The sequence below is a fragment of the Mirounga leonina genome, unplaced genomic scaffold, assembly GCF_011800145.1.
Source record: "Mirounga leonina isolate KUSES-001 unplaced genomic scaffold, KU_Mleo_1.0 Mir_168, whole genome shotgun sequence".
NCBI classification, from domain to species: Eukaryota; Metazoa; Chordata; class Mammalia; order Carnivora; family Phocidae; genus Mirounga; species Mirounga leonina.
In genome coordinates, this window is record NW_023270426.1 from 23,267,858 (window position 1) to 23,295,597 (window position 27,740).

General features: G+C 35.1%; 1 protein-coding gene across 8 annotated transcripts in view; it reads left to right on the forward strand.

Annotated features, from left to right (window-relative positions):
- MATR3 (matrin 3) overlaps nt 1–24,191 on the forward strand; it is a 47,929-nt gene extending 23,738 nt beyond the window's left edge. For 5 of the 8 annotated variants that reach the window (XM_035014250.1, XM_035014248.1, XM_035014249.1 and 2 more), the window contains 14 exons: nt 4,926–6,015; nt 10,879–10,940; nt 11,921–11,962; nt 12,306–12,418; nt 13,010–13,062; nt 13,497–13,622; nt 14,254–14,379; nt 14,571–14,738; nt 15,936–16,067; nt 16,524–16,567; nt 16,663–17,038; nt 19,051–19,417; nt 19,888–20,009; nt 22,013–24,191. In XM_035014250.1, the coding sequence (XP_034870141.1) occupies nt 5,104–6,015; nt 10,879–10,940; nt 11,921–11,962; nt 12,306–12,418; nt 13,010–13,062; nt 13,497–13,622; nt 14,254–14,379; nt 14,571–14,738; nt 15,936–16,067; nt 16,524–16,567; nt 16,663–17,038; nt 19,051–19,417; nt 19,888–20,009; nt 22,013–22,063 (2,694 nt within the window). In that variant the 5' untranslated portion in view covers nt 4,926–5,103 and the 3' untranslated portion in view covers nt 22,064–24,191. Of the gene's footprint in view, nt 1–4,925; nt 6,016–10,878; nt 10,941–11,920; nt 11,963–12,305; nt 12,419–13,009; nt 13,063–13,496; nt 13,623–14,253; nt 14,380–14,570; nt 14,739–15,935; nt 16,068–16,523; nt 16,568–16,662; nt 17,039–19,050; nt 19,810–19,887; nt 20,010–22,012 lie in introns of those variants that run through there. The other 3 variants (XM_035014254.1, XM_035014255.1, XM_035014256.1) reach the window with 3 other exon arrangements.
- The last annotated feature ends 3,549 nt before the right edge of the window (nt 24,192–27,740 follow it).

Genomic DNA, 27,740 nt, shown 5'->3' on the forward strand with positions numbered 1-27,740 from the left:
ACCGGATCCGACCCTGCTAAAATCTCCATATATACCAAATTAAAGAGTTGTACAAATTTTTGTGGGAACTGAGCGTTGAATATAAAGTGGAAGGAAATGTCTCAGGGGTGCAGAATGGCACCTTGAGGAAAACCACTAATTCTGAGAAGAAAGTAAGACAAGCTAGTATCAAAATCAAATCGAGTCACAAGTGTCAGGTAAATGGAATAACTTTCCATCCTGCATTGCTTTAATCTAAAAATTTTTAATGTCTAATTGAAAGTCGCTAAGAAAAAATTTAAGTGTAGGAAGAAGAAAAATATTCCAAGCCTGAATAGGAATCCCTCCTGATTGTTTTCTGTTTTAGCAGCTGAAGGCATTTTGCAACAAACACTCTTATATCATTAGCCTAAGGACCAAGAAGTGGGCTAGAAGTTGAATCCAGGTCTGTAAAATGGATTAAGAATGATAATCGTAAAGGACTTTTTCAGCCTTCTCAGCACTACTTTTTACAATGTTTTTTTCCTCAGGTGTGATGAGATGCGTATTGCTTTACACAAAACTAAATGAATAGAGCTGGGACTTTATTTCCTAAGAGGTTTGTGAACTATTAGTAGTTCATTTTATTATGAAAAAAACCTTTTAAGTCACTCAAAGGTATGCCATTCTAAAATGAGATTATGGCACTGAAGAACCACAGATTAAAGTATAAGGTTTCAAAGTGGTTTAAGCTCTCTATATAAAAGATTGAGTAATTCCTCAGATAGTAAATCCATTTTTAAAAACCAAACTCTTAAGATGTATGTTACAAAATCTATTAAGAAAAGATAGTGACGTGAACTAACATTAAAATAAAAATTTACTAACTTTAAGTTGGAAACTATGTTGAATTGTGAGACCATTTTAAATTAATTAAAAGTGTGAAACTTTAAGGAATAATTAACCTAACCCTTTACTGTAGTTGGAAATGAATCAGGTGCTTGGTTTCCAAATTCTGACCACAGGAATCTGTGCTTTTGTGTGATTGATGACAAAAATTAAGCTGCTGCCTTCCGAAATGATGCTTCTTTGAAATTACTAATAGTGATCTTTTCCTCCTGTCTATTGGTGACGATTAGAATTTTTTTTGCTATATTGGTATTGTTGGTTTTTGCTATATTGGTATTGTTGGTTGCTACCTTAAACATACTTGGCGTATTTTCTTTTTTTCTTTTTTTTTTTTGACAGAGAGCACAAGTAGGCAGAGAGGCAGGCAGAGGGAGAGGGAGAAGCAGGCTCCTCGCTGAGCAGGGAGCCCGATGTGGGGCTCAATCCCAGAACCCTGGGATCCTGACCTGAGCCGAAGGCAGACGCTTAACTGACTGAACCACTCAGGCGCCCCTGGCGTATTTTCACACGAATAATTTAACAAATCACAAGGGTGTTTGGCTTTCATAGAACGTTTGGGAAATGTGAAAAAAAAATTTAAGATTTTATTTATGAAAGAGAGAGAGAGTACAAGCAGGGGGAGCGAGAGAGGGAGAAGCAAGGCTCCCCGCTAAGCAGACACAACCAACTGAGCCACCCAGGTGCCCCAAAATCTGAAAATTTCTTAATACCCACTTGCGTTTTTAATTCAGAAGGAGGAAAAATACTATAAGCTACAGTTTTCTAGCTGTTGCTTTTAAGTTTTTCTAAGATTGAAGGGTTAAAATGTCAACATAAAGGTATTTTTCCTTAAGCATCTCTACAAACTTTTATGATTATACATGCATTAAAAATAGTTGTTTTTAGGATGCGGTTATTTCACATAATTGAGAACATAACTAAAGTTTGATATGATAGTAGTTACTTTAAGACGTAGCATTTTAAAATTTTGAATTTAAAAGCTGAAGGATTTTTTTCTCTAATGTTTTAAAGAACCAAAGTCCTCTTACGCTCATTTTAGTAATCCTGCTAAATAATCCTCTGGAAGAATGAATAATGAGACAAACTTATTTTACATAGGAAATCTAGATGGGGAATGACCATTTGCTTCTCTTTACCATGAACTTTGTGGATGTGTTAAGCTGTAATCGTGTTCTGTAGTTATTTTAGTATTCCACTTCTTTTAGTTGAAGAAAGTAAATCCAATAAAGCTATTGATGGAATGGAGAGACTTCAGTGTTACTAAGTGAAACTTCTTAACCATACATACAGTTATTCAGATGTTGACTGTGAAGTTAACATTTTTAGTAGCATTTATACTTACGTCATGAACTAGGTTTAAGTTCCAGGTTAATTACTTAGAATTGTCCCATGTTTCCTGATTTTAGGGTGGAGATGCTGCTTTTTTTGGAAGTGAAAGTTTTTTTTGCATTGATGGGCATTAAGATTTTAATGGATAAATTGGATTTTGACATTACATTCTAGAGTAGTTATTTCAAAGGAACTATTTTTGAACTTTCTTACCCTGTAGTATAGTGTACTATGGGAAGGCAGTTTTATAATATGGGGAAAAACAGTACAATAAGCTACTCTTTTTTAAAAAGTAATTTAGTAAACACCTCACTGTTGTGCTAACCTTAATAGGCAGTAGGTCTTGCTTAAATGAGCCTTTTAAAATGGCTTGTCATTTTATTATCCCTGACTGAAGATACTAGTGGAACTATTTTTGTAAGTGCTCTTTGAACAGTGCTGTCATGTCTGATTTCTCTCAATTTGTTTTAATGAAAAAAAAAATTAAGACTTTGGTTATTTGTGTTCCGGTCAAAAGTCTGACTTAAGTCACTTTTCACTAATAATGTTCTCATGTCTTTGTGTGGGGCTGCATTTAAGTTGAAACTCTTGAGTCTCAAAAATAATTATGGTTAGTCTTACGAGATTACAAGTTGTCATGGGATTTACATTGTCTGTCTTGCTCTTTTTCTCAGTTTTCCTGACATCCATTTTCTGTTTTGTCTTAAGGTTATCTTTTATCTTTACTTCTCTTAACCTTTCCTTTTTCAGATCCACCCTTATCATATGTGCTATAAAGAAAAGTAATTGAGATCTCTGTAATCCAAGAGTCATTTCCTTAAAGTATGGTCATTTTAAAAATTTTACATAGTCTTAATACTATTGTGTAATTTCCTTAAGGGAAAGGATTAGTCCTTAAAAAAAAAAAAAGAAAAACTGGCTTTTCTGTATTACACAGCTTTGTCTGTACCATGAAGTGCAAAACTGCCATTAATAGTAATATTGCTACTTCGAAATGCTGGTTTTAGAAAACCCTCTTAAAGGTTTTGATCTTTTAAAATAAAGTATACATGAAAATTTAGAGGGTCCTGTTAATGTTTGCAGTTTTTCAGCTGCCATTCTGTATGGCATTTTCTATAAGACCTACCAAGGAAACTGTCATCCAAAAAGGTCCACTTACTCTTGTCTTTATTATTCTTAAAGCATAAGTAGTTTATATAGTATATCTCATCTAGAACTAGTTTCTTTAGTATCTTTTCTCAGTTTCATCTCTCTTGGTGTGCAAAAACATCTTCTGTAATTCCAATCACCTCTGATAGCATTTCTGTGTCTTTAACTTTGTTACATCTTTTTGTAAAATCTAACTAAGTCTTGCCTGCAACTTTTTTTTATACTTCTCTACCACTGTATGTCCAGTGTTCCTTGCTTTATTCGATCATTGGTGGAATTGGTCCCATAATAGACTTGTAACTATTGAATATTGCCCAGTTTTTAATGTAATAAAGTTTAATAATATTAAACCACGAGTGCTTAGGTGTATGGGTGATCAAATGTATGAAACTTAACAGAGCAATGCTTCTTAATTGAATTATGTAGCAAACAACTTTAGACTTAACCTCGGTAAATAGTTGTGATTATAAAAAATTATTTCCTCAAGAACATTTGTTATGTATGTCATTTGATATTTTATGAGAATCATATGTAAATGCTTTTCAAATTCGTCTGTAACAATTTGAGATAAAATAGTAATTTAAGGAAGATAATGACAGTAATTTCATCCAGAAACATATCTTGGGGGATTGTGTTCAGAATTTAAAATTTCCAGGTGAATGGGCTAATCTTGTGAAAAGTTTACAGAAATCTGTGTAAGCACAATACCATTTTCATTTTTACCTGTTTTGAGCTCTAGAAGGTTCTGTAGCCCAGAGTATTAAATGAGCTTTGATGGATGCTAACTTAGAGGGGAGTTTCACTTCTTTTAAATCACTTATACTTCCTGTACCTGGGTTTTTTCTTTGGCGTTCTCCTATTTCTATATTGACCATATTTAGTTCTCCTTACTTTTTAATATTAGAAATAAGCACTGCCTGATACAGGATGGATAGTAAGAAGGCAGTTAGTTAAATGGCTTAAATTTGTGCAGAAATCCTGAAACTAGGAAGTCACTTATTTTTCTTCACATCTGTCTTTACCTCAAATTGATTTTGCTGCATAAAGGTCTCGACTATTGTGTTTGGTCTTAGATCTTATACCTAGGTACTTGGTCCTAAGCTTCATTTACTTGTGATTTTACTTGGTTCTTTCTGATAGTAATAATAGGTCTCATTTTCTAAAGCAGAATACAACTGATTCATCTGACTTGCTGACCTTGATTTTTTGTTTGTTTTTAGTCTTCTCCTGGAACTTAAACATCATACTATAGGTGTATTTTTATTCTTCCAAAAGAAGAGACCCATCTATATTTTTATTGAAATTTTGATGTACTCAGACATCTAATCCTTCAATTGAAATGTTTTTAAATTCAGTATGGAATTCCCTTTAATAAACTTTGGCATGAAAGACTACTTTTTAAATATCTATATGCAGGCTCTGCATACATCTGGAATCTGTTTAAGATATGTAATAAATTCCTTGTAAGTTTGAGATCTTAAATGTTTTTTTTTAAATCAACATGATGCATAAGTTTTTTTTCTAAAAAAACAGCATCTACTTAAAGGGATTTATGACTAAAATTGCTTATTTTTCTACAGAGTTGTCTGCTGGTTCTCAGCTTGAAGAAGATTCTACAGTCCTTATTGATCCTTTTTCTTGGCGTTACCATTTTTTGAAGCAAAGTTAACCTAGTTTGCTAGTTTGAGCTTTCTTTTTGGCCTTCTTTAAAAAAAAATTTTTTTTAAGTCTATAAACTAGACAAGAGATAGTTCTACAATGTCCAAGTCATTCCAGCAGTCATCTCTCGGTAGGGATTCGCAGGGTCATGGGCGTGACCTGTCTGCAGCAGGAATAGGCCTTCTTGCTGCTGCTACCCAGTCTTTAAGTATGCCAGCATCTCTTGGAAGGATGAACCAGGGTACTGCACGCCTTGCTAGTTTAATGAATCTTGGAATGAGTTCTTCATTGAATCAACAAGGAGCTCATAGTGCACTGTCTTCTGCTAGTACTTCTTCCCATAATTTGCAGTCTATATTTAACATTGGAAGTAGAGGTCCACTCCCTTTGTCTTCTCAACACCGTGGAGATGCAGACCAGGCCAGTAACATTTTGGCCAGCTTTGGTCTGTCTGCTAGAGACTTAGATGAACTGAGTCGTTATCCAGAGGACAAGATTACTCCTGAGAATTTGCCCCAAATCCTTCTACAGCTTAAAAGGAGGAGAACTGAAGAAGGCCCTACATTGAGTTATGGTAGAGATGGCAGATCTGCTACACGGGAACCACCATACAGAGTACCTAGGGATGATTGGGAAGAAAAAAGGCACTTTAGAAGAGATAGTTTTGATGATCGTGGTCCTAGTCTCAACCCAGTGCTTGATTATGACCATGGAAGTCGTTCTCAAGAATCTGGTTATTATGACAGAATGGATTATGAAGATGACAGATTAAGAGATGGAGAAAGGTGTAGGGATGATTCTTTTTTTGGTGAGACCTCGCATAACTATCATAAATTTGACAGTGAGTATGAGAGAATGGGACGTGGTCCTGGCCCCTTACAAGAGAGATCTCTCTTTGAGAAAAAGAGGGGCGCTCCTCCAAGTAGCAATATTGAAGACTTCCATGGACTCTTACCGAAGGGTTATCCCCATCTGTGCTCTATATGTGATTTGCCAGTTCATTCTAATAAGGTGAGTTAATGCAACAGATACTTCTAATTTCTTTTACATTGTAGTGACTATTCTGTATTTACCTATATCTTTTACTCTAATTCTGTAGTCTGGTGACACTGAGTTGATCAAGAATTTTTATGCTTTTGAGAACACTTTATTTGGAAGGTAATTGTTTTTGAGCATTAAACCAGGGCTTTACATTAATATAATCTGCCTAGATGACTTCTAGCCACAAAGCTGTCATCCACTGGGATTATCTTGTTGGTTTTTGGCATCAATATGTTCTTCTTAACCATATATTTAAGCAGGTTTTTTGTCTGCTTTGTTGAATTGTTTTAAGTATTTTTTTTTTTTTTGCAGTCAATGTGCTCTGCCATTCAGGATGCTAGATTTCAGCTCTCCATCTGTCTTGATTGCTGATTTGTATGTAGTAAAGATGTATTCTTGAACAATTCTCTTTTTTTCCTTATCTGTGGCTACAGGGAAAGAGTTAATGTAGAGCCCTGGTGTTTGTTTCAGTATGTTTCATATTTTAGATTAGTTCATTCTTCTTTTTTAATTTCCCTTTAACACAAACTCTCATACTATGACTGAAATTTTTCATCATTTTTTTCCTCCTTTTCCACAACTTTCTTAAACATACTTCAAAACTCACTTTTTATTATCCCATATTGCATCTGTCCCTTTAGAGACTTGGAAAAATCAACTACTGCAGTATCCTGCTCTATGTTCCTCATAAGCATATTCTTTTTCTGACTAGGCTTAGACTTCTGGTATAGTCATTTGAGAGGAAAAAAAAAAAAAATATATATATATATATCTAATTCTCCTTTGCTTTAATTATCACATCTAGCAAAATGGGAGCTTTTTCAAAATGCCCTTATAAATACATTGTCCTTTCTCTTCCGTTTTCAATGTTACTCGTTCTCACTGAATTTTTTTTCGATATATAGTGCAGTTGGCTTAAAAGTCAACATAACAGCACTCTAATAGCTTGATCTATGCTCTGACCGTCCATATTTCCTGATGTGCTGTACAGTTATTCTACTTACCATGTTGCTGCCATGAAATTGATTTGATGATTACTCTTCAGGGTTTTTTCTTTAAGGTAACATCTGGAAGGGTCATTTCTTTTTCATATCTCTCCCTTTAAAATGCATTTTTTAGTGACTTGATTTTTTTGAGTAAACTAAATGATAGATGATGAGTGATTTTGTTTTTAATATTCTATTTAAAAGTATTACCAGTCACTCCCTTTTCTGTTTCAATCTCAGTATTTTTGCCTCAGATAATTAAGAGACTTCTTTTATTTGAATTTACAGAATACTTTGAAAAATGTCTTTAAGAAGTTAATTCTTAGCCAAGTTTATGTGTTTCTATAATACAAAAATCTTTTGAATTAGTGTATAATAGTTTAAGTACAGCACAAACAAGGAATATTTTAATCTTTAATCCAAATAAAATAAACTTAACATTGGATGCTAAATTTAAATTCCTAGATTAATTTTTATTGAAGACGTAGCCCCAAACTCATAAAAGTTAAGGAGTTTTATTTACTAGGTGTCTTTAGTGTTGTCTTTTTTCCAAATACGTTGGATAAAGTTTTAGCTCTGCTGGGAGTTGATTTAGTGAAAAGGTCCACAAAACTTTGGTGACTCAGTTTTTTCTGTTCTTGCCTTTTTGCAGAATTGGCAACATGATCAGTGTTCTCAGATAGGATCTCTAAATTCCAAGCAGAATAGCTACAGTGTCTCAAATGAAAAGTGATTCTGAGGGACTTAAAATCTTTGCTAATGGAGTCCTCATACATCAACAACTGTTGCTGGAAATCTTATTCTGACTTTGAGCAGTATTTACCCTTGTTGTTTGCACATAGAAAAACACTAAAGGAACACAAAAGGAAACCAGAAGAGGGCTTTAATCAGAGAAAAGTTTCTATATTATATGTGATTAATCTTTTCTCTCCAGATTTTGCTGCCTATTAGTTCCTGAACAATAATATTAATAAATCACTATAGTTAAATGAGTCTAAATTAACAAGAGAACAGTTTTAAAATATCTGATGAAACTTTGGATTCAAGAGTAAGATACCCTGCCTAGTGCAAGAAGTATTTTAAACCTGTAAAAATGCTTAGGCCCTAGCTGGTTTTGGTATTATGCCACAGTATTGGGAACATTTAAGAATTACTTGAGGCCCTTTGATTGATTGATTGATTTACAAAATTTGTATTTGTAAATTGGGCCAATTTAAAAAGAAGTTTAAGCACTTGGATTCTCAATGTATTCCAGTTTCCTTAACATAGCTCATGTTTTCTGGGTATCTGTGTTATTGAAAAAATAATTATTTACCTTTAGTTGTGGTCCTTTCTCATTTTATAGCTGACATAGAAACAACGACTTGAGAGAAAATTCCTGTGGTGAAAGTAGATAATGAAAATTTTTAAACATTTAATCCTGCTCTCTGGTATTGCTGCATAACTTGGAAAATCTGTTCTTTTCACTTAGTGGTAGTGTTAAATAGCTTACATGAGCAAAACTTCATCTTACTATGAAATAAGGAACTTTTAGGTGAAAAACGTGATCTAATTTGTCATCATTATTTGATATTTTAAGTGACTTTCAGTGATGGTGTTGCTTTTATTTCTTTCTAGGTCATTTTAGAATGTCAAATTGCTTTTCTCCACGACCTCAAACTTGCCTCAAATTCTTTTCACTTTAAAGCAAAGTGCCCGCTACAGCCTTTTCACTGTCTTGTCACTTGGGTTCATATTTTTCCTTTTAGTATTATTCTAGAAGCCCTTAAATTCTTTATTCTGCCATTCCAGAAGTGCTTCTCCCAAATTATCCTTTCTTTATATAATTTAGGTATCTCAAAGACATCAAGGTGAATATAGTTTTCCTACAGAACTTCTACATTCAAAACGTGAATCCTTTTACCTTAATCTGATGTGAAAGCTACCTCAATGTAGAATTAAGGATATAGGTTTTTTAAAAACCCTTTTGACTCTTAATCCTCACTTTAAACCAAAGATCCGGTGTGGTGTAGTGCAGATTAGGAATGGGTTGGTTTGGGAGGTACATAATAATTCTTTGATCTTAGCCTTCCTTCTAGTACTTTGAAAGACCAGCTACACTTTTACCATAAATTTGAAACTTTAAAGAGCATAGAGGATTGGATATAAATAGTTTTCTGTTCAACTAGATACCCTTTCCATCTCCTATGAATTAGAAACGTGCCTAATAGGGTAACTTTTACTCCTCTCCCAGCACACTGCTTCTCAAGGACATTTTAAATAAAATCTATTTTTAGTTCAGAAAATTCTAAGTTAAGGTATTTGTTTAATCCCTCTTACGAATTTTGTGAACTTTACCTATGGCGCCTCTTCTTAACAGCCATTTTAAAAGTGTCCTCCAGTAAGTCAGTGGTCTGTTGCTTTGCAAGTACAAACTTTTTATATCCCAAATAACTAGTTGTGGAGCCAGCTGGAGAGATTTCTTCAAGTTCCTTAGCTGTTAGCCATTATTTTTAAAAGACAATCTAGATTTGAGATAACAGCTTTCATAGTTCTTTCACAGGATTTTAGTTCTTTTAGGGCAGAGGAAGTTTGTAAGCTGTTGTAATATAAATCCATTTTTTTTAAATTAGGTTTATAAAATACCATTCTGAAGCTTTTCAAGAAGGTATCTCTTGTAATTTGGTTTCTTATTTTAGTTCAGCTCTAAGTGAGACCCCCTTTTAAAAACATTGCCTGACCCTGTTTTATATTCCAAATACAATGTATTAGGTAGTGTGGATGTGACAAAACTTGCCTCATTTTGTGGGAATTTGTAAAACAACAATACTTGTAAAGCAGGAATTGTAAAACGAAGTAGCTTTATAAGCAGTGTAATGACAGTTCATTTTTTTTTTCTTTTTTGAGCACTTCTTATGTGCCTGGCAATGTTCTGATAAGCAGTTTACCTTTAGTCATTCAATTTACACAAAATCCTAGGAGAGTATTGAATCATAGTAAATTTCAATAATACGTACCAAGGATTCATGTCTACTAAGTGGCACCTTGGGAATGGAACCTAGGCAGTCTGACTGCAGAGCCTACTTTTCCTAACTCCTCTTTCTTCAGTTGTCTAAAACATTGATCATTTATATGTGCATTTTTTAAAAAAGGAAAGCTTATTTGCATAAAATAGGAAAGAAGTTAATCCCTTAAATTAAAAATAACCACAAAGGAGCACAAATATCGATGAATATAGTGTTTCCGCTCCCTAAAATTTGGAAACAGACATTCCTGAAATTTGCTTCTTTACTTTTGGGAAATATAATGGGAGCTTAGTTTTTTGATAAATGGGGAGCATTTTCTAGAAAAGCCATTACTGTTGAATCTTAGCTTTTCATGGCTGTAGTACACTTGGAACATGCCTCAAAGCTGGATAAAATGATGAAAGTCTATTTTTAACTACATTTATAACATTTCTAGAAAAATAGAAGCATGGATATTTTACCATTGAATTATATAAAAGCAGTTCTAATGATACAATATATATAATCCAATTTGGTCCACAGAAGAGAATAGTATGTCTAGCTGATCTCAAGGTCAGTTATTATTCTTGATCTTTATTAACTCTTATCTCTTCCCTGTCAGGTCTATTAGTATGTTAACCAAGTTATCCAGTTTTTCCAAGAATGTGCATGGCGTATTTGAGGGCAGGATCATGCTACAAGGATTCAGAGAAATGGTTTTAAATTAATTCATTGTGACTAGTGAATGGTCAGGTGTTTCTACCATCTGTCATACTGCATATAAATTAACTTCCTAGAGTTTGGTTCAAATGAAAATATTTTAGCTTTATTTTTGTTAATTCTACTAATTTACTTTGCTGCAGGAGTGGAGTCAACATATCAATGGAGCAAGTCACAGTCGTCGATGCCAGCTTCTTCTTGAAATGTAGGAGTTTGAAATACCTTTAAAGCATCCGTACCGTGAATCAGAAACAGCCATTGATTGGTTTTGGGGAGTTCATCATTTGCTTGTAATATCCACATTGTTACCACTGCATAGTTGATACTGACCAGACTTTACCAGTTATAAACAAAATGTTTAGATCTGGAATCTCTCTTTCGGAATATTAGGTTCAGTGATAGTGGTATTTTGTTATTTAATATTACTTGTAGGACAAATAAACAATGGCTCTTTTTCTACAAATTGCAAGAATTTTTAATAGACTTACAGATGGCCTTTGATACATAGAATATTCTGACTCAAGCATTTTCAATAACAGTTAATACATGCTCTAAAAATATAGAAGATAGAGAAAAGGGGAAAAGTCGTTAGAAATTACAAGTTATCAAGCAGAATCCGTCAATATACATTTTTTGCTTTTGAGTTACCTTTGGTTCTGATTTTAAGCTGCTGGAATGGAATTGAATTCATAAAGCATCTCCCTGCCTAAACACACATACCCATTGTTTACTAGAATGCCAGTTTTCACATATGTCTAGCTCTGTTGGGGCTTTCTTTTCTTTCTAGTGTCAACAACTCAACTCTGTTTTTGGTATTGGTATTACAATTGGAGAAGGAAAATCTGTGGTTGGTCCTTATTTCCCTATATACTCAACATTTCCAATTCCCCATGCAGCACTTTTTCCTCCTTATGACTTACCAAATAAATTTAAAAATTAAACTTCAACATATATTACCTACATTTTCAATTCAGAACAAGTTTATTCTTGTTCATTTGGATTATTTTGTAGTTCTGGAGGTTTTTTTGGAAGTATCTATATGATATGTTTTAAACTGTAATATTTCTAACACTTAGACTCTCCTATAACTTCACTAATAAATAAACTCTGTTTTAAAGGCCAAACAAGGCTATTTTGTGAAAAGGACAGTTTTATTTTAAAGTTAATTTTCTGGTCTCTTTAAAGCTACCCAGAATGGAATCCTGACAATGATACAGGACACACAATGTAAGTTAAAATTTTTAAGCTCTTGTTTATAAAGGAGATCATTATAAGGAATTCAGGTTAAACTTTCAAAATTTATAAACAAAAAATGTTTTCTGAGTATCTTCATTAAATATGAGAGTTTGGTATAAGTCACTGTGGGTAAAAGAATCTTTAGAATTTTAATTTTTATGTTAGTGATTTTTATTTTATTGTTATTATAGCTTTTTCCCTAGTTACTTCACACATATAAATGCCTACAACGATTGGAATTAAAATCACTAAAGGGGTATTTTAACAATAAATCTTAAATTATTTCTGATGGACCTCTTTGTCATTCATTACATTTTATGTCTCACGTTACTAGGGGTGATCCATTCATGCTGCAGCAGTCTACAAACCCAGCACCAGGAATTCTGGGACCTCCACCTCCCTCATTTCATCTTGGGGGACCAGCAGTTGGACCAAGAGGAAATCTGGGTGATTATAAAATTTGTTACCTTTCCCTAAGAGCTTTTACCATAAAAATGAAATGCAGTGATTAGAGGTAAAAGAAGGCTTGTTGAAAAACTATCCAAAAATAACATATCACATGAGAAGACATGGTTCTTACTATATTTGTGGTAACCTCTGATTTGTGTTTGAAAGATGTCCTGTTTTCCTGAGGCGCCTGGGTGGCTCAGTCGGTTTAGCGTCTGACTCTTGATCTCAGCTCAGGTCTTGATCTCAGGGTTGTGAATTCTGGCCCCGCATTGGGCTCCTGGCTGGGTGTAGAACCTACTTTTAAATAGAGAAAAGAAAAAGAGGGGTGCATGTGTGGCTCAGTTGGTTAAGTGTCCCTACTCTTGGTTTCTGCTCAGTTCATGATCTCAGTGTCCTGAGATGGAGCCCTTTGTAAGGCTCTGCACTCAGCAGAGAGTCTGCTTCTCTTCCTCTGCCCCCCCACCAGCCCACTCTTGTGTGTTCTCTCTCTCTGTAAAATCTTTAAAAAAGGAAGATGTCTCATTTTTCACTTAAAACTGTTAAGTATATTTATTATAAGATTAAAAAAACCATTTTTTCTCCATAAAGGTGCTGGAAATGGGAACCTGCAAGGACCAAGACACATGCAGAAAGGCAGAGTGGTCAGTAATACAGCTCTTTCTTTTACTTTGTTTTTTGGGGAAATGTAATTTAACTTCAAGATTTCTATAAATTGAACCTGTATTGTAGTTCTTTATTATAGAAAGACTGCTATTGCTTGAAAACCATCAGGCTTTTACATGACTTTTTTCATATACCCATAGTATAGAGATCTCACTTTGAGTGTACCAAATTTTGCTGCCCATTTATGTGTATTCTATTTAAAAATAACTGCAGAGGAGGCTTTCTGAAACTTTGGGATATATCCCAGTGAATCTGACTTCCTGTGTAGTTTTAAAATTCTCTAGAATGTTAAGGAGTAGTTTTAAATACTTAATCTGGTGTGGTTAACTTTAGACTTGAAACTTCTAATATATAACTTGTTTCATCTTGATTCTAAAGAGACTTCTTGACTTGATTTTTTCCTAATGGATAGGAAACAAGTAGAGTTGTTCACATCATGGATTTTCAGCGAGGGAAAAACTTGAGATATCAACTATTACAGCTGGTGGAACCGTTTGGAGTCATTTCAAATCATCTGATTCTAAATAAAATTAATGAGGTATGAGTTGAAATAAGTGTAGTATTTATTCATTACTAATATATTTCCTGAAGGAATTACATGATTTTGTATTATAAAAAGAACTCAATATAATTTTTTTTAATTTTATTTTATTTGAGAGAGAGTGAAAACTCAATATAATTTTAAATCATTAATACGGAATTTAATAGAGAAAAAAGCAAAGAGTTGAAGTGTGTCAATAACATTAATTTCTCAGCCTAATGGATTATTTAGTAAATTTATTAATTGTAGTCCTTAAGCAGTAAAATTGTCATCATATTATTATTATAAGGGCTCTTTTATAAAGGATGATAATTATTTGAGAAGCCATTCTAAACTTTTACCAAAATGGGTGCCAAATTATTGTTTCAAATACAGTAGACATAATGACACTTGAGTAGCATGAAGATAGTAAAATCTGAGATGACCTTTTAAAAAAATAGCAAATTACAAAAACTAATGCTGTAATGTATGGTGATTAGCATAGCATAATAAATAAATAAATAATAGCAAATTAGCAGTGTTGGTTCTGTTTTTAGACTCTTAAAGATGCTTTCTAATGATTAAATATATCTAGAAAGACTTGGCATTGTTCTTTTGTTTCAGAAATGATAATTTTGTCCAATTTTAGGCATTTATTGAAATGGCAACTACAGAGGATGCTCAAGCTGCAGTGGATTATTATACAACCACACCAGCATTAGTATTTGGCAAGCCAGTGAGAGTTCATTTATCACAGAAGTATAAAAGAATAAAGGTAATTATCGATTTTTTCCAGATTTGCACCACAAACCATTTAATACATCATTTTAATTTAATATTTATTAACTTTAGCTACTTTAAGTTGTTGCTAATAACTAGAATTACCTTATCTATTAACAAATAATTATAGCATACCTGTCACCATTCGATTTGCCTTTTTTATTTGTGTGCTTGTTTATTATTTAGAAACCCGAGGGGAAGCCAGACCAGAAGTTTGATCAAAAGCAAGAGCTTGGACGTGTGATACATCTCAGCAATTTACCTCATTCTGGCTATTCTGACAGTGCAGTTCTCAAGCTTGCTGAGCCTTATGGAAAAATAAAAAATTATATACTGATGAGGATGAAAAGTCAGGTAATACCACATATAGAAGTTTTTAAGGAGGATCATGGGGGAAGGGAAGGAAAAATAAAATAAGACAAAATCAGAGAGCGAGTGAGACAAACCATAAGAGACTTTTAACTAAAGGAAACAAACTGAGGGTTGCTGGGGTTGGGGGGTGGGGTAATTAGGTAATGGGCATTAAGGAGGGCATGAGATGTAATGAGCACTAGGTGTTATATGCAACTGATGAATCACTGAACTCTCCCTCTGAAACTAATAATACACTATATGTTAATTGAATTTAAATAAAATTTTTAAAAAAGTTTTTAAGAGAGTGCCTGGGTGGCTCAGTTGGTTGAGCGACTGCCTTCAGCTCAGGTCATGATCCTGGAATCCCGGGATTGAGTCCCACATCGGGCTCCCCGCTCAGTGAGGAGTCTGCTTCTCCCTCTGACCCTCTCCCCTGTCATGCGCTCTCTCTCTCTCTCCCTCTCAAATAAATAAAATCTTAAAAAATAAAAATGAGTTTTTAAGATTATTTCTCAGTGCTTCAAGGTTTTTTGTGTGTATCTTCATTTTTAATAAAGGGAGAATAATTATCTTCTCAGATAAATTTTAAATTTTCCTTGCCTGATAAATGATATTTTTTTAAGTCACAGTAGATTCTCAGTGTGTAGAACAGTTAGTAAATACTGAGAAACTATAAAGTGGAAAGTAAAGATGGTATTCCAAGTTTGCATCCAAAAAAATCTCTCCGTGTGTGTATGTAGGTATACTGTTTCTTCCTTGCCTCAAGTGGTATTATATTATACTGTTGCTTTCCACTTTATATGTGATTCCATTGAGTAAACTAACAAATTTAACTTCCTGAGTTGATGGATATTTAGAGGTTTTTGGACTGTACCATTGGTGCTATGGACTTGGCAGCATATAGATTTTTACATATTTGTATCATATAATTGAAGGATAAATTTCAGAATTAGAATATTGTATCCTCATACTTTCTTTACTTTGATACTGCCAAATTGGTCTGCAAAAAATACCAGTTTATAATCACTTGTGGTTTTTCGTTTTAAAAATTCAGAGTCAAGCATCTTTATTTTGTTGTTAACTCTTGTATATGGCATTTAGAGTTTGTATCTTTCCAGACTTTTTAAGTTAATTTTTTCTTACAGTATTAAGTAATATCTTGTAAGCTGATTGCTTTTTTTTCCCCTTTTTTTTAAGGCCTTTATTGAGATGGAGACCAGGGAAGATGCAATGGCAATGGTTGACCACTGTTTGAAAAAGGCCCTTTGGTTTCAGGGGAGATGTGTGAAAGTAGACTTGTCTGAAAAATATAAAAAATTGGTACTGAGGGTATGTAGTAATGGATTTGTCATCGTTATAAAGCTTGTTTCACATATTTCAAGCCACAACATTCTTAAATACTTTTATTTGTTAAGAATATAGGGTTTGGTTATTTAAAGATAGCAACCTTTTTTCCCCTGGTATTCTTCAGTAGAAGTTTGTTGTTGTTGTTGTTTTGATGATGTTACGTTAAAAATGCCTTTATTGCTTTTATCTATTCTAAGATTTTATTTGAACTTGAGTTCTGCTACCAAAATACTTACTATCCACTTGCTCTATGCTCTGTTGAAATGTTGATTGTAATGAACTGCTTACTTACATTCTTAGGTATGGTTACTGGGATTGAATAAGCTTAGTTGATATAAAGAATGTTCCTCAACTATTAGTTAATTGCATAATTATATAATCTGCACATGAGCATATTCTAATACATTTATTTCACTGATACAAAATTTTGTCTTCTAGATTCCCAACAGAGGCATTGACTTACTGAAAAAAGATAAATCTCGGTAATTTCATTTTGTGTGTGTATATATACTGGTATATTCACCTTTTGTTTTCCAACTCAGGAGAATTAATTGAGGGGGTATCCTTTTGATTTCAGGAAAAGATCTTATTCTCCAGATGGCAAAGAATCTCCAAGCGATAAGAAATCCAAGATTGATGGTTCCCAGAAGACTGAAAGTACAACTGAAGGTAAAGAACAAGAAGAGAAGTCAGGTGAAGATGGTGAAAAAGATACAAAGGATGACCAAGCTGAGCAAGAACCTAACATGCTTCTTGAATCTGAAGATGAGCTACTTGTAGATGAAGAAGAAGCAGCAGCACTGCTAGAAAGTGGCAGTTCAGTGGGAGATGAGACAGATCTTGCTAATTTAGGTGATGTGGCTTCTGATGGGAAAAAGGAACCTTCGGACAAAGCTGTGAAAAAAGACGGAAATGCCAGTGCTTCGGCAGCTGCAAAGAAAAAGCTAAAAAAGGTAAAGGAAGATTGTATATTGACCTGTGTTGATAGAAAACTAGATCAGATAAAAGTTTCATATTATTTACACTAGCAGGATCAGATTAAAGAGAATTAGTCACTTAATATTAGAAAAAGTCAGTCATGAACCATAATATAAATATTTAAAAGTAAACTCTGCAATAAATAGGTTAAATAAGACTTTTTATAATAGTTGTTAAAAACTGTCAACTCACAGAAGGAAATTTTTACTAAGGAAGGAGGAAGACCTAAATCTATATTTGTGTATTATAGTGGTAGTGTATAAGTACATGTAGGCAGCCTTTTAGTCCAGCTTGTTTTTAAAAAGATGGGAGATACGAGTTTATAATAAGTTAATTGACCCAAGATACTTAAAACATTTTGCCACTCACTTAAAAATTATTAAACTTGGGGCACCTGGCTGGCTCAGTCAGTGGAGCATGCAACTCTTATCTTGGGGTTGTGGGTTTGAGCCCCAGGTTGGGTGTAGAGATTACTTAAAAATAAGATCTTTCTTTTTATTTATTATCTATCTATCTATTTTTTAAAGATTTTATTTGACAGAGCGAGCGAGAGAGGGAACACGAGCAGGGGGAGTGGGAGAAGGAGAAGCAGGCCTCCCACGGAGCAGGGAGCCCGATGTAGGGCTCGATCCCAGGACCGTGGAATCACAACCTGAGCCGAAGGCAGACGCTTTAACAACTGAGCCACCCAGGCGCCCCCAAAATAAGATCTTTTTAAAAAATAAATAAAAATTGTTAACTTTGAAAAATTCTATTTGAGAAACATAAGCTATATCAGATAATTCAGTAGCTTTTAAAACATTTTTCTTAGAACACACGTTACAGATAAGCATATAAGGTGAATACAAATATAAAATTATATACATAGCATAAAGAAAGTAAAAAACCATGGTGTACTGATTATGTGTTAAGGATTAGAGCATTAAAATGCCCTTGAAGCTCCTTATGTTAAATGGCTCTTTCAATGAGATCTTAGTATTCCTGGCCCATTGGTCCTTTGTAACCAATGTTCAACTATTGGAAGATGAATTTTTAGCCTCCAGATTTTAATGGTTTGGTCACATAACAGTCTTCTTCTTCTTCTTCTTTTTTTTTTTTTTTTTTAAGATTTTATTTAAGAGAGAGCTAGCGAGCACGAGCAGGGGGCAAGGGCAAAGGCAGAGGGAGAATTAAGCCTCCCTGCTGAGCAGGGAGCCTGACGCAGGACTGGATCCAAGGACCCTGGGATCGTGACCTGAGCCGAAGGCCAACGCTTAACCGACTGAGCCACCCAGGCGCCTAGTCAAGACATAACTTGGTCTTCAAGTTATTTTTCTGGCTGAAGTGGATGATTGTTGTATAATATGTTTGCACTCTTAAGAGCTGATACTTATTACATGCTATACATTTTTATGAGCTCTTTGTGTATGCTAATAAACTTAATCCTCGCAGTAACTGTAAGCAGTAGATACATATCTTTGTTAACTTGGTTTCATGAATGAGAAAATTTAGGCATAGAGAAGTTCAGTAAATTGTCCTTGGTCATACTGCTTATAAGCGGCAGAGTCAAAATTTAAACATAGGCAGTCATGCTCCAGAGCTTGATTTTTTTTTTTTTTCCCTTTTTTAACCGCTACATACTTTAGACTGAGTGTTCTCTAAATAAGTTGTATCATAAGATACTATCTTCCAAAGGATACCATTGAACTACTTTTATCAAATCACATTTTGATATAGTCCTTGCAGCCTAATAGTTTTCAGAAGTGTAGAATATAATGTCCTTATTTATTTTCTGCTCTTCGTGTGAGGCAAGCTTTTAATTATACAGATTTAAAACAAAGCTGTTTAAAAAAAACAAAACAAAACAGTGATTTTGGGAGAGAAAGGAAAAAGTCAGTATTTTGAAAGAATGAATAGACAAAGATGCTATCCCTTTCCCTTCAAGTAAAGCAGATGGAAGGGATGCTGCAGGATAATTGTTGCAGAGTAAATTTGTCTTTCTTAACAGCGTCGTTTCCCAGGGAGTATGGAAGGTTTTGTCACTCTAGATGAGGTTGGTGATGAGGAAGATTCGGAACTTCAGAAACTTCGTAAATCGGGCATGGCATTTAAATCTGGTGACAAAAATGATGATGGTTTGGTTGAAATTAAGGTGGACAAGATCGAGGAACTTGATCAAGAAAACGAAGCAGCGTTGGAAAATGGAATTAAAAATGAGGAAAATACAGAACCAGGCGCTGAACCTGCTGAGAATGCTGATGATCCCAACAAAGATACAAGTGAAAATGCAGATGGCCAAAGTGATGAAAACAAGGAGGACTATACAATCCCAGATGAGTATAGAATTGGACCATATCAGCCCAATGTTCCTGTTGGTGAGATTTAAGGCTTTGTTCTTCCCCTCTCACCCTTCCCAAGTTCTTACTACTTGGTCTTACATAAACTCTGATACCGTTTTAAGTTTTATTTCTCTGCAGAACAATTTGTAAATCTTAATTGACATATTCTTTCTTTTCCACTTAACCAGCTCTCCTCATTTTGTATTATCTTTTGTTACCATTTCACAATATGTTCTTGCTCCGCATAAAGGTTTCTGAGTATTTCACATTGCTTTTTTTTTTTAATCTTTTATATTTTTGCCTTTTAAGAGTACAGTTAGGTGGGACCTTAAACATCAGTTAAGTACAATTAACTAATATGGTTTTTGTTTTGTTTTAGCTTAGGTTATGTTGGACTTCTCACAAATATTATCTCATTCACATAATAATGACGGAAAAAAGATTTGAGAACACTAATTAAAATTTTCGATTTACTAAATTTGTAAGAATGTATGTTTGTGTTCTAGGTATAGACTATGTGATACCTAAAACAGGGTTTTACTGTAAGCTGTGTTCACTCTTTTATACAAATGAAGAAGTTGCAAAGAATACTCATTGCAGCAGCCTTCCTCATTATCAGAAATTAAAGGTAAGGCTGAATCTAAAGAGGAGAGTCCCTTTATGAAAATAGATCGTGTATATTTATGCAAAGTAAAATGTGTATGGTACCTTCTGTAGACCCATCACAATGCCTTATCCTGGAGATGACACTTTTATTTTTATTTTTTTTTTAAGATTTTATTTATTTGACAGAGACAGTGAGGGTGGGAACACAAGCAGGGAGAGTGGGAGAGGGAGAAGCAGCCTTCCCGCAGAACAGGGAGCCTGAGGCAGGGCTCAATCCCAGGGCCCTGGGATCACGACCTGAGCCAAAGGCAGATGCTTAACAACTGAGCCACCCAGGCGCCCCTGACACTTTTATTTCTTTGTTGATGGGCCTTAAGCAGTCTAATGAATTCTAGGAACTTCTGTTGAGCCTTTTTCTATAGTACATTCTAATTAAATAATTGAATAATTTTCTAACCATGTTATAAATTCTGTTATAATTAAAGTTATCTAAATATTTCCAAATGGGTATTGGAATATAATTTCTCTTATTTGGAAGATTCTGGAGACCTGAAAGCCAAGTGGAATAATAAGAAGCTTTTTCAACTTTGTGAAGTGCCATGTCCCTTCATACTTAATGATTTTTATATTGCCATTAAATTATTTATTAATAATGATACTCTGAGTTTTATGACCAGTGGGATATAAGGATAAATGAGTAAATAAAGCATAATGAAGCATAACAAATTCCTAGTTGGATATTTTGAAATTTGGTATTTTACTGACTTCTTTAAGGACTGAGTATTAAAACAGATAACTAGGGAAAAACTTGAAAGGAGTTAACTCATTAATTATAAATAACCTGGTTTTTTGCACTGTTTTATAGTAGAGAGCTATTGGAGTATTCCGTTATCAAACATGTTCTGTGTGTTGATTTAGATGGATAAAGATAGCCTGTGGGGGGGGGGTAGATAGCCTTGAATTTAGGAAATAATGCCAGTTCTTGGCCTGTGTCACTAGTTTGAGATGAAATCAAATGGAGGTGTTCTTTGCTACCTATATGTATCTTACATTTAGCATATGAAAAAAATGGTTTAATTCCATTAGTAGCAGACATTGTGTATTACATGGAAGAGTATTGAAATACAAAAGTTGTCTCTTAATACTTGATACTTTATAAATGATATGCTATCTAATATTTCCTAGCTATTCTAATTTTCATTTGTTTATTGGAGGCGGCTCTCTTTATTACTTATTTCTATTTTAAAGGAACTTTGTCGACTTCACTAAAATGTATTATGCAATATAATATTTTGCTAATGATAAATAACTTGATACTTTCCTGAGTGTTTTTTCCAATGCTTTTTAACCCTCTCATCAATTGGGAGTAACTATAGAGTTGAGAAATTCTACCCAGAAGTAAAGAAACTTCGGGTGTTTTAGATTTGGGGGGGAGGGTTACTTATTAATGTCTTAATATGTCCAAGAACTCTAGAAATTACAAGTGGAATACAGGCAGGGGTCACTGCTTTTGTAGGTGAGGTGGGGTTTTTTTTGGAACATAGCCGTAGTCATTCACTTAAGTATTGTTTATGGCTGGCTTTATTGCTGTAACAGAATTGAGTAGTTGAAATAAAGAGTGGCCCACAGACAAAATATTTACTACCTTTAAGAAAATGTTTCCCCACTTTAATGGAAGATGCACTATTTGAATAAACGCATGTTATTTTAATGCATGTAATTTTCTTGGAGCAGTGGCAGTTCTTCTATGCAAGTATGATCTTTGTTTTCTTATCTCTGTAAGTTAATGTTAATTTTAAGTTGAAATAACCTTTTTTCACATTTTACCATTTTTTTCATGTCTTATGTACTGTGATCTAGTTTTGTATACTGACTTAAGAATAACTGAATCTTTAAAAACAACTGATAATGTTACAGTTAAATTACATTCAAATTCATAAACTTCGATCGAATATTTTATTTTGGAGTTCATCCATTTAGTTTTTCTTAGGTGACTTAATCCTTGTAATTTTTTTTTCTTTTCAGAAATTTCTGAATAAATTGGCAGAAGAACGCAGGCAGAAGAAGGAAGCTTAAGATGTGCAAGAAGCTTAACGATTTCAAAGAAAATAATGGTTCTTTGTTTTTAATGTTAACCTTTTTTAAATATAATACTGATAGTTAGAAGAAAACTATTGTACTCTTTTGTTTTAGTGGAAAAATAATAGATGTCTGTTCATGTGTTAAGTGTTACAGCAAAAATACATATACGGTTAAGTTAATGAAGAATTGTTTTTGTTTTATCAGAATGGTAACAGACCGAAGTACTTTGTAGAGACTGACTCGCTACTTAAGACAACTTGCACCACTAAGAAAAAAGATGTAGAATCATTCAGAGAAATGAAATTTAGTTCCAAGCTTCAAAGAAATGTCAAAACTTTTGATTCCATTCAATAAAGAACAAAACCAATTGTATTTTTATTACTTTCATCTGAAACATTCCACATTTTAATCTGAGCCTTGCAGACTTTTCATTTGGAGTTGGAAGCTTTTTGGGTTGCTTTTTATTTGGAGATCTTCATTAATATGAGATTGGCAATTAAAAAGCAGGTGCAGTTTTCTTTTAATGTCATGCTGTTGTTTAGGTAATAAGAAATACTAAGTAATTGGCTTTAGATTTTTGTAATTTTTTCCCCTAAGTTCCTGCTAGATTTCGTATTCTAGTAGTCAATGTATTTTCAGTGAAATGTAAAAATACTCCCGTTCTCTTTGAGCAGTATTAATTTCTTGAGATCTTATTGCTTGTCACTTGAATCCTGTAGCTGTCATACATCTGGTATAAGCAACATTTGATTTTTGAAGTGTGTAGACCATCTCTTCATATTTCAAGATGTAATTTTACATTTCTGCATTTTAAAAACAGTTTGGCCATAATCTAGACGCACGCTTCTAATTCATATACCTGCACATGTGACCTTTGTGAACAGAAATTTGCATGTATAATCTGTGTTTACTTGTAACTTTCTGGTAATATACTGCTTATATCTGTGGATTCAAGTTTCTGAAGTGAATACCAATAAAAAAAAAACCTAGGCCATGTTCATTGGTTATACATGTTTGGAATGTTAACCAATATTTTTGTCAGTTGTGGTTTTTATTCACTGTTACACTTTTTTGCATGCTTTAACAAATTATTACATTTTTAATCTAGAGTGTTCTAAAAGACTGCTACTAAAGATCTGAGTTTTAAAGTTTTTGGTGCTGGTGGATTTCTTGTTCCTGTTACATAAAAATCGGGCTATTTGTGGTCTTTAAAAACCTTTGGAGGTTAAAACGCTAAGGGTGAAGAAATGGCAAAAGCTCATGTTTAGACCTGTCTAAGTATCAAACAATAAAATTGGAAATAACATGGAATATCAAGAATTAGTCTTACCAGCTTTTCAAAATCTTTCAGGGTTCTTGGTGTAAGGGATTTACCTATTGTCAAAAAACATTTTTAATTTTAAGAAAAACAACTTAATAGGAATTCTCTTTGGAACTCTTAGGTCTGAATGTGTTTAAGGGATATATCAAAATTCCATGGTGTATCTCTGAAAGGCAGTTAACATTTTCTTAATGTGACATGCACAAAAAATCCTCGCCAGTTTATTTCTGCAGTTTAATATTGGCCTTTACTAATTACCCACTTCTGTTTAATTCCAACTGTTAACTAACAGCAAGCAACAGAAAACGTGTGTGCATTGGAATCCCTAATTGTTTCCTATCAGTGATAGCTTTTTTTCATAGGTCTGACATTGTTGGCTGTAGCAAGCTGTAGAAGAGAAAGTTCAGTATCTTCATTTGATAACATTTAGAAAGCAAAAATTTTCATAAGTAAGCTATTAGTATTTCCCAGATTATGGCAGACCTTTTTTCATAGGAATGTTTTCACTTAAACCTGGTATAAAGTTGAAGAACGTTGTTACCAGTATCATTTTAGCCTTCAGTTTAATCTTAGGTTAATTACTCTGTGAAGGAAACCTTTAAAAACACCTTGAGTATGTATTATTATTTTTTTAAGCCTATTGCTGGTAAATTTGGGATTTGATCGTGACTGATAAAGGCATGAGTTGGCTAGCTATATTGTAAAAGTTTGATTTGAAATTTCATTAATGAGGAACAGGAATTTCTGGCCACAGAGTACACTGACTTCCTGTAGAGTCTAAATAATAAAATTCTAAGGAAATTTTTTAGGTTATATCCATTCTCTTGAATTCTTCTAAGAGGGATGGCTTTCCTCACCCAGTGATGTGGAACACAAAATGCACCCTGTTAAGTATTAATGGCAGATATTAGAGTTACGGGGGAAGAATACCCTTATTTTTTGTCTAGCTTTGTTCACAGTGGATTTCAGTGGCTTTGAACAGTAAAATGTAGTATTACCTGAGTGAAAATTGTGACAAAAACAGGCTGGTGGTGGGGGTGCCTGGGTGGTACAGTAAGTTAAGCATCTGGCTCTTAGTTTTGGCTCAGGTGTGATCTCAGGGCCATGAGCGATCCCTGCATTGTGCTCAGCATGGAATCTGGTTGGAATTCGCTCTCCCTCTCCCTTTGCCCCCCTCCTCCCCCACCTCTCAGGCTCTCTCTTTCAAGTAACCTTAAAAGGAGGCTGACGTAGTGGAATCTGCAGGAACACTGTAGAACAATTTTTTAAAAATCAGAATCGGGTGCCTGGCTGGCTCAGTCAGTGAAACATGCAAACTCGATCTTGGGATTGTGAGTTTGAGTCCCACGTTGGGTGTAGAGATTACCAAAAAAATCAGAGCAGTAAAGTGTTTGGTCCAGTCTGTGTGGGTTATTTAACATAATTTGCAGTATGGCTAGGAGCAGCTCTGTGTGCTCTTTTATTGGTCTCCATTACAGAATATGGCTTAGTATAGCTAAAAGCTCAAGTATTGAATGGTAATGCATTTAGGATTGGGTATTCCCTGGCAACTCTGAGCTGTTTGCTGAGCTGGAGTTTAAAATGCCCTCTCCGGGGCACCTGGCTGGCTCTGTGGGTAGGGCTTTTAAGAGACAGCACAAGCTGGTGGGGGAAGGGCGGAGGGAGAGCCCAAAGCAGGAGTGGATCCTGAAGCAGGGCTCAGTCTCATAATCCTGTGATCATGACCGGAGCCAACATCAAGAGATGGACACTTACGCGACTGAGCCACCCAGGCGCCCCCAAAATAAGATCTCTCTTAAATAAAATACCCTTTCACTTTGATGCAAGTCCTATGACGGGTGAGGCCAAGATTTCTTAGGGTCAGCATTAGTATACAAACAAAATGTTTTCCTTTAGTGGTTCTCAAATGTTAGCATGCATCAGAATTATCTGGAGGCTTCGTTAAAATATGGATGGGGTCCACTAGAATTTCCACTTCGCTAGGGTGGGTCTTGATAATTTCCATTTTAAACAAGTTATCAGGTGATGGTGGTATCAAGCGAAGAAGCTACACTTTGAGAATGATAGTTTTACCTGTAGCCAAAGAAGTATTTAGGCTAGGGAGTTGTAATCATGCCTGCTTCAGGTACTCTTGCTTGAGGTACTGCTTTTGTTATTGTTCCAAACCTAGAACTAGGGGAAATGCTAGAAAATAATCACCATTAGAAACCTGTGCAAAGAATTAAAACAAAAAACACACCAATGGGGGGTGGTTCAGTCAGTTGAGTGTCTGACTCTTGGGTTTCAGCTCAGGTTACGATCTCAGGCCCTGGGGGACTTCCCCCTCCCCCCCCCACACTCTTTCAAAACTGAATTTTAAAAACCCACCAATGGAAGATACCCCATTTCAGAGCCCTAGGTACTGCTTTCCCAGATGTCTTTTTTTTTTTAAGATTTTTTTTTTTTTTAAGATTTTATTTATTTGTGAGAGAGACAATGGGAGACAGAGCATGAGAGGGAGGAGGGTCAGAGGGAGAAGCAGACTCCCTGCTGAGCAGGGAGGCCGATGTGGGACTTGATCCCGGGACTCCAGGATCATGACCTGAGCCGAAGGCAGTCACTTAACTAACTGAGCCACCCAGGCGCCCTTTTTTTTTTTTTTTTTTTTTTAAGATTTTATTTATTTGACAGAGCGGCAGGGAGAGGGAGAAGCAGGCTTCCCGCTGAGCAGGGAGCCTGATGTGGGACTCGATCCCAGAACCCTGGGATCATGACCCAAGCTGAAGGCAGACACTTAACCGACGGAGCCACCCAGGTGCCCCTCCCAGATGTGTCTTGTCTTTTGCTCGGAACATTAAAGTCTTGTAATTTTCTGGGAACTAGCTACAACCAGACGTTTCAAGGAAAGTTACTGGGGCAGAAACATGATGAAGTCTTGGGAATTCACTACTTTGCCTAGCTAAATGTTTCTTTTCCCACTGTATCACTTAATAACATAGGAACTAATGATAAGGCTTGGTAACAACTAGTTGAAGTTTCAAGTGAATGGGAAAATGGAAATGGCTACCTCATCACTCAAGTACATCTAACTTGCTGATAAACTATAGTTGATACTGGGTGGAGCTCAAAGTACTAGGTAAAAGATGAAACTGTATTAAATTACAGACAGACTGAAAAAGTACGGTGAGGATTGTTGGAAGGTAATTTTTAAGACCATGTTAACATACTTAAAGGATTTATGTTTAAGATTTTTAGCCCTGGCTTTTCTGTGAACCTGAAGTTCTAGCCTTAGAAAGTTTTATAATTTCCACACAATTTAAGAACTCTGTAAAGATGTACAATAGGAAATAGGAAAACAGTGTGAAAAGGAAAGGCGGTCTATATTGGGGCTAGTAGACCAAAAAATGGACATTAGGTGCCCACCCCAAGTAAACTTGGAGTGAGAATGGCATTAAGTACAGCTTTAATGACTTCTAATCCATGATGTCCTTGTGCTTCATGCATGGTAGCATTGATGAAGTATTGGTTCTAAAGACCTGATGCGGGGTGCCTGGATGGCTCAGATGGTTAAGCATCTGCCTTCTGCTCAGGTCGTGATCTCAGGGTCCTGGGATCGAGCCCCGCGTCAGGCTCCCTGCTCAGTGGGAAGCCTGCTTCTCTCTCTCCCTCTATGACTCCCCCCTGCTTGTTCTCTCTGTCAAATAAATAAAATCTTTAAAAAAAATAAAAGGGGCACCTGGGTGGCTCAGTCGTTAGGCATCTGCCTTCAGCTCAGGTCATGATCCCAGGGTCCTGGGATTGAGCCCTGCATTGGGCTCCTTGCCCTGCAGGAAGCCTGCTTCTCCCTCTCCCACTCCCCCTGCTTGTGTTCCCTCTCTTGTTGTGTCTCTCTCTGTCAAATAAAATCTTAAAAAAAAAAATATATATATATATATATATATGAAAACCTGATGCAAATGGGCTGTGCCAACACCATCAGGAATGTCCCACCTTTCATTAGGACAGTACTCAAGTTTAAATCATTGCATTTGCCTACTGTAAAGCAGGACTAATTCTTACATGCTCAACTTTGCCAGGGTAGTTAACTCAGAAGTAGTGGTTTCTTGGGCGCCTGGGTGGCTCAGCTGGTTAAGCGACTGCCTTTGGCTTGGGTCATGATCCTGGAGTCCCGGACCGAGTCCTGCATCGGGCTCCCTGCTCGGCAGGGAGTCTGCTTCTCCCTCTGACCCTCCTCCCTCTCATGCTCTCTGTCTCTCATTCTCTCTCTCGCAAATAAAAAAAAAAAGTAGTGGTTTCTTGTTGGCTATTTCACTCTTGAGATTTTGTTTGTTTTTAAAGATTTTATTTATTTATTTGAGAGAGAATGAGAGA